Raw genomic sequence first — 6,673 nt, forward strand, 5'->3', positions numbered from 1 at the left:
CTACACTACATTCTACACTCACCATAAGAAACACATTATCTCAGCCCCTGAAATAGGATTCTTGGAATCCTATCTTTATTTCTTCAGGAGCTCAACTTTCCCTGGTCTTTATCTTCAGATCCACTGATCATGTTAAACTACACTAAAGTACTTAGCTGTCTTGATCCACCAAACGTTGGCTTTTTAAACTTAAAAGCACCAAGAACTGGAGTCCCGGCTTATTATCCTCTAAATCTCAAGGGACAGAAAATTCTTCTTTCTTGTTGCTTGTTCCAACCCTGTCCCATCTTTGCCCCGCGTGAAGGAGAAAAAAGGGCTTTGAAGCAGAATGCTGAAATTTTTATCCCATCCGCATCCCACTGCTGTCTATCTAGCTTCCTCTTTCCACCAATCCAGCGTGTGGGAACTTCATCAGTGTGAGAGAACTTTCTTTCTAGCCAATAAGATGCTTCCTGTTACAAGCTTCTGCCAGACCAGACCCCAACTGTTTCTTTTTTATTACAAAATGTGTTCCTCTTTTGTTTCTCTTTTCTTACATCCTATTTTTCTATTCAGGGCATAACCATAATAAAAATCTTTACATTTCTTTCAATATAAAAACAGTCAATTTTTAGTCATATGCTTCCTGAAACATAAAAAGTCATTATTCAACAGAGATTTTATTTCAGTATAATTCATCTTAACAAGTGTGAAACAAGACTTTTTCTCACTTTAGTTGTAATTATTTTGACAGTATGAATGCACCATAAGGGTTTTAAATACTTTTGAGAGCCACTGTGAATTCAAACTGGTTTTCAGATAATCATACTTAATTTTTTCAACCCCAGTTTTGGCCTATAATATGAAAAATTTGGTGATTAACACTTACTAAAGAAGTGTCTCTGCAGGTGGGGACCAGTAACCACTTCTCAGTACTTATGCTTTCTGGCTGATGTTTTGGTTCCTTTAAATGACGGCGATGCTTTCACACTCCTGGTAGCATGAGACGGACTCTATAACCCACACAAACGGCCCAGGTAGTGCAGCTCATCCATGATGGCATATCAATGTGAGCTGTTGCAAGAAGGTTTGCTGTGTCAAGAGGCTGGAGGGGCTATCGTTAGACAGGCTAGTACACCAGGAGACATGGAGGAGACTGTAGGAGGGCAACAACTCAGCTGCAGGACCTCTACCTCCACCTTTGTGCAAGGAGGAACAATGCCAGAGCCCTGCAAAATGACCTCCAGAAGGTGACAAATGTGCATGCATAAACTGTGTGGTTGGCCTTGGGTTCCTCCTGATACAGGGCAATGCTATACCCCATGTAGCTGGAGTATGTCTGCAGTTCCTCCGAGATGAAGGCCTTGAAGCTTTGTACTTGCCCGCCCATTCCCCACACCTGAATCTGATTGAGCACATCTGGAACATAATGCCTCCATCCATCCACCAATGTTATGTGCTACAGACTGTCCAGGAGTAGGTATATGCTTCAGTCCGTGTCTGGAGATCCCTCAGGAGACCATCTGCCTGCTCATTAGGGGCATGCCAAGGCGTTTTAGGGAAGTCATACAGGCACATGGAGGCCACACGATATTGAGCCTCATTTTGAGCTATTTTAAGGACATCAAAGTTGATCATCCTGAAGTGTTTTTCCAAATTTTGTTTGCGACTCCAAATCCAGGTCTCCATTGGTTAAAACATTTGATTTCTCTTGATGATTCTTGTGTGAATTTGTTGTCAATACATTCATTTTTATGCAAGTATTCAATGACAATATTTAATTAATTTAGATCTAGGTTTGTTAGTGTTACCTTTATTTCTATTTTGCTTTTATAGCAGTGTAGAAAATGACATCTGAAAATAAAAATTTAAGTAATCTCAAGGCATGGATAGTTGTGTCAGTATAAATTAATCAGTCCTGAAACAAACCCCCACACCTCGTGGTCCATAAAAGCAGTTTATTTAGAATGCACATACAAAAAACTGCAGTTGTGAAATGTAGCTTTTCTACCACTTTTAGGGAAAATATATTATCATACACGCTTTATAATGGTAGAAAATTATCTTTTAAAGCAGTAGGTAATCTAGAACTTTAAAATCTTTAGCCCACAATTATTATATGTACATTGATCTACTGTTCGAAATCCAGCAACAAATCAGGCTGACTATCTATCCTTGTTGCTACGGAGATCAGTTGTCACAGGGTCATGCTGGATAGTTTGGTGCAACATTAGAGCCAGCAGACCAGCTCTGTTGGTCATAGCAGTCCTGACGTTACGCTCCTGCTCGAACAGCTCATCCAGCTTGTACCACTGCAAAGAAAAGCAAAAATGATTTCATCAAGACCTGGTACAGCAGGTTCCAAGGCAACAGAGTGCTTAAGATCTTCCTACCACTCTGACTCGCTCCAAGTCCACCTCAGCTCTCCTCAGCTTTTCCCAGTTGTAATGTTTGTTGCACTTCCTTTTTGATACCCTGCAGTAATCCCCGGTCGGATCAAAAACATTCTTTACCAGCGGGCATCCACACACCTCATCTACAGGAACCTGTAGGCCAAACAAGAAACCGATTTGAATCTCCAAACAAAGATCAGTTGACTTTAAATCAAAACTGGGGGTGGGCTCCATAGGAGTGCCCATAGCTCCCACCTTGGGATCTCTGGAATGTTCTGGACACAGAACCTGCAGCCTCTTGCAGTACGTCTTGCTCTGAGGGTTGTACACGTCACAAAAGAGTCGAGTGGCACTGCAGAGAAATGAATACAATTAAAAGCTCAAGTCCAAAGAACTAAGTTCTTCTCTACAACTTTTACCCTTACCCCTCTATTCTTGTGGGATACATAGATCCAAAAGATGTCTGGCTTTCGTACTGTTGAGAAAAATCATTTCAGAAATGGGTTTTTAGAAGCACATAGAGCAGCTACACTTTTAGAAAACAGCTCACATCTTAGCTTTAAAATAGCAAGATAACAGAATAAATGATCACCTTAGCGTAGCATCTCTCCATATGTCTCAGAGCCACTTTTGGATTGATGGGATGACCGCAGGAAACACAGAAAATCTGGAAATCCGTGTCATCACTTTCCCCTTCGTTCACCTTTGATTATAAAACAGCAGAACCTCTTTTATTTTTGACCAATCTTTAAAATCTTTGGCAAACGTGTGAGAATCGGGTTTCTGAGCTGCGGCATGCACCTCCTCATCCTGCTGAACTGCCTGCTGCTTGGCCTTGGCGATGATGCCTTCCAGCTCGTGGAAGCGGCGCTCCATGTCAGTGAGGCGGAGTCGGGCGTTCTGTTGGTCCCGGCGGATGCGCTCGAGCTGCTTCTTGCCGTGCTCTTCAGCGATACAGGGACTCTGCTGCCACTGCTGGATCCGTTGTGGGAGGATCTCGTAGATCCGACTGCAGGTTGTAAAATCAAAAAGGAAGTTGACCATTAATCTGTTTAAATCAGGGGAATTAAAGTGTGTCTAATCAGAAAATAGCTTACTTGGCGGCTAGCTTCATCCCGCAGTTTTCAGAGCAGTATTTAGAGTTGGGCCTCGCCGCTTCCACACAGTTCGGCCCAAGACACTGACGCATCCCCCCACTGTCCCGTAAGTCCCCCCGCTCACTGTGTCTGCTTCTGTCTTTGTGCTTCTGCTTCTGTTTGTGGCGGCGAGACTCTTTCTAAATTGTTTGAGAGAAAGATTTGCTAAATCATACTGTTTCTAACCAGACATCTTCTCAGCTTCCAAGGTGTGTCTAAGGACATATTGGATTCACGTGGAAACTCACTTTTTTCTCAATCTTCTTTTCCCGCCTCTTAACGTGCTTCACCTTTATGGCTTTCTTACGCATGACGGGACTGAAAGCCGGCTCGTCGTCATCGCTACCCCAAGCCTGTGTGAATGAGAAGCAGGGAATCTAATGACTTTCTGAACATGCCAACCATCCAAAACAAGCAGACAAAAGCAGCATCATGATGTGGTACCAAGTCGGCATCAAGTCCCGCTGCCCTGTACTGCTGGTAAAGATCTGCCTCGCTGTCGTAGTCCTCAGAGTACCGCCTTCGTCTGTGGTGGGAATTCTCCCTCCGCTCACGCAGGGAGAATTCTTCTTCTTTCACACGAAGCATTTTCTAAAGGAAAAAAATAATTGTATTAGCTCAACCATTTTCCATTGAAAGATGGACAGGGACAACTAAAATTGACACAGCAGAAGGAAATCAACTCACCCTGGCTCGGACCTCACACTGCCTGAAGCGGCACTTCTGTCTAATTTTGTTGGGTCCTCCAAACTTCTTCATGTCCTTGCAGAAGTCACACTGGGCGCAGTCTTCAGTCCTTCTGCAGGGCTCACATTCCCCACACATCCGCACTGACCGTTTCACCTGGAGACAAAAGGTTCAAAAAGGAATCAGAAAAATCTGAGGAACAACTTCTATGGCACAGGCTTTTGTGCTCAAATAAAACCATTGTTTGCAATGATTCAACGTACTTTAGATCCACGTCGTCTATCGCTTCTATAGTCGGGGGTGCTCGGGGTGCTGTACTGTCTTTCGGTTCTGTCTGAATCTGGTTCCTTCTCTCGGTTTTTCTTCGATCTGTATTTCACCTCCAACAGTGGGTTTTCCTCTGCTCGTCCCCCCCAGAAAATATCAACATGAAACCCATCTTGTTAAAGAACTCATGCAAGGAGGAAACAAATGAGAAGGGAGGGGGGATGCCAACCTCTGCAGCTCATGCAGTACCACTCCTGGATGGCCTTCGCCATCTTCTCTGTGATATTAATGCAGTGCCCGTGGAACCACTCATTACAATTGTCGCAGCCGCTGAAAAATAAAAAAACAAGAGCAGAGCCCGCATTTATAAATGCCCCTGCATGATTTTACCTTGAAGTAACTGGCCAAAACAGCAACTTACATCATGAAGCAGTTAATGTCTGGCTTTCGACAAATACAGTAAAGTGGAGCATTTTCGCCCTCCATACTGTTGCTCCCAGGCCCAAGTGCATGGTCAACATCTGACATTTCACTGTCCTGAAATACACAAGGAGAGACTGAATTAGAGCAAAACGGTGGGAAACTGTTCAACCTTATAGCCCATTGCTTATTGGGATCGCTACAATGCAATTTACAGGTGTACCTGTGCATCTAAAGAAATAGAACAATTAAAGGTTTTTATTTTCTTCTAATATTAATGACTGCTTATAGATCTCCCCCCCCTACACACACACACACACACAAACAAATTCAGGTTTATGACAGAACAAATAGAAAAAAGAGAATCTTATTTTCCTGTGGAAAGATGAATGAATGAAGAGACCAAAGTAGAGCGGTTTGGAAACAACTATAGCATGTTTGAAATAAAAAGAAATAATAACAAAAACCAAAAACACCATATTTCCACAATCATATCGCATGGGAAAGCATGGTGGTGGATTAGTAGTAATTTCAGGCCATTTGTCCCACAGGGGTTCCAATACAGCAGTAAATTAACAACAGAATTATTTAGATAATATTATGCTCTTAAAACACTGACTTTTATTTATCCCCCAAATAGCTTTTCCACTTATGGTTCCATTGAATGATGTAAATATGTGCATTTTGTACACTTGATCTGGATTTAAACGATTCCAAAATCTAAGAATAAATATAGATTAAATACTTCCTGATATACTTAACGTAATATTTTACAGAACATGCACTTTTTTTTTTTTTGGTTCCATCATTGATGTGTATAAAATGCAAACAGTAACTCTAACTAACTATGTCATTTTAAAGTGTGCTCTAATCGCGATTAGTTCTCAATTCAAGAAAAAAAGAAAAACATTTTTCAGCTGCTGGTGATTGAATGCAAGAAGAAAACCTTGAAATAATATGTTTTGTTTACACAACAAAAAGTCCTGACACCGCGCGCTAGTTAGCATCAGCTAAGTTCACACAAATAGCTGATACTGATATATTAATTTCAAGTGGAAGGCATTCTACGTACAATTTCAACTATTCTTTATCAGCTACATGACAGTATTAGCAAATCTTAGCATAAAATGACCCAGCTGTCGTGTAAAGTACACGGCTCTGGGCCCAGCTAAACTGGCTAACTTCTGTCCCCAGACAACTCGTTTTCTCATGAATAAGCTACCGTTTTTCATACATACCATAGTGTGTTATCTCACGGTGTTTCGCTAAACTGCAAAAAAAAGAAGACGAAACTATTATATTAAGGGTATGAAAACCGTTGTTTCTACAGCTAGCATTATGCTAAATTTACACTGATCCCTTCGCAAACATCCGGCTGCGCTCGTTAATATCCGTTAAACCTTCTTCTTCCAAACGTGTTGTTCATTAACCAATAGTAAAGTAGCGCCATCTGCTGGGTGTACTTGGAAGTGCGCCTCTAAATGAAATCATTAGAATGCCATAAAAGCATTTTCATATAAAAATGCGCCAATGTAATTAATAACTTTACTTTAAATAACAATGTTAAGTAGAAATGTATAATAAGTCAAACACAAATATGGATGTGGCAGTAACTTTAAAGGAGAAAATATCCGACAGACAGATAGAACTGAATCAAGTGAAAAATCCACTTAATATAGTCTAATTAGATGAAAAATTTAAAATTTTCCATTTTTGGTTTCAAAATGTAACTTTTATTTACCTAAAATTATAAAAACCTAACCCCGAAAAAAAATCAACTGAAATAAGTTG

The 6,673-nt window shown here is 41.1% G+C and overlaps 1 protein-coding gene across 1 annotated transcript; it reads right to left on the reverse strand.

Annotated features, from left to right (window-relative positions):
* Window positions 1-1,923: 1,923 nt before the first annotated feature.
* cxxc1 (CXXC finger protein 1) lies at window positions 1,924-6,279 on the reverse strand. The gene is made up of 14 exons (XM_015398478.1): window positions 6,121-6,279; window positions 4,884-4,999; window positions 4,692-4,792; window positions 4,459-4,595; window positions 4,196-4,351; window positions 3,953-4,099; window positions 3,757-3,861; window positions 3,470-3,648; window positions 3,174-3,381; window positions 2,965-3,075; window positions 2,798-2,847; window positions 2,628-2,724; window positions 2,373-2,525; window positions 1,924-2,291 (listed from the first exon to the last, which is right to left on the reverse strand). Exons 1-14 carry the CDS (start codon window positions 6,121-6,123, stop codon window positions 2,145-2,147), a joined length of 1,710 nt encoding a protein of 569 aa, XP_015253964.1. The 5' UTR covers window positions 6,124-6,279; the 3' UTR covers window positions 1,924-2,144.
* Between the last annotated feature and the right edge of the window lie 394 nt (window positions 6,280-6,673).

The sequence above is a fragment of the Cyprinodon variegatus genome, unplaced genomic scaffold (genome assembly GCF_000732505.1).
Source record: "Cyprinodon variegatus isolate N-32 unplaced genomic scaffold, C_variegatus-1.0 Scaffold29, whole genome shotgun sequence".
NCBI classification, from domain to species: domain Eukaryota; kingdom Metazoa; phylum Chordata; class Actinopteri; order Cyprinodontiformes; family Cyprinodontidae; genus Cyprinodon; species Cyprinodon variegatus.

What these genes read in the sequence shown, in the direction of transcription:
- cxxc1 (XM_015398478.1), bottom strand. An exon ending in GTACTGCATGAGCTGCAGAG is followed by an intron (nt 4,596 to 4,691) that starts GTTGGCATCCCC and finishes GGGGACGAGCAG; the next exon opens with AGGAAAACCCACTGTTGGAG. An exon ending in CAGTTCAGCAGGATGAGGAG is followed by an intron (nt 3,076 to 3,173) that starts GTGCATGCCGCA and finishes TTATAATCAAAG; the next exon opens with GTGAACGAAGGGGAAAGTGA.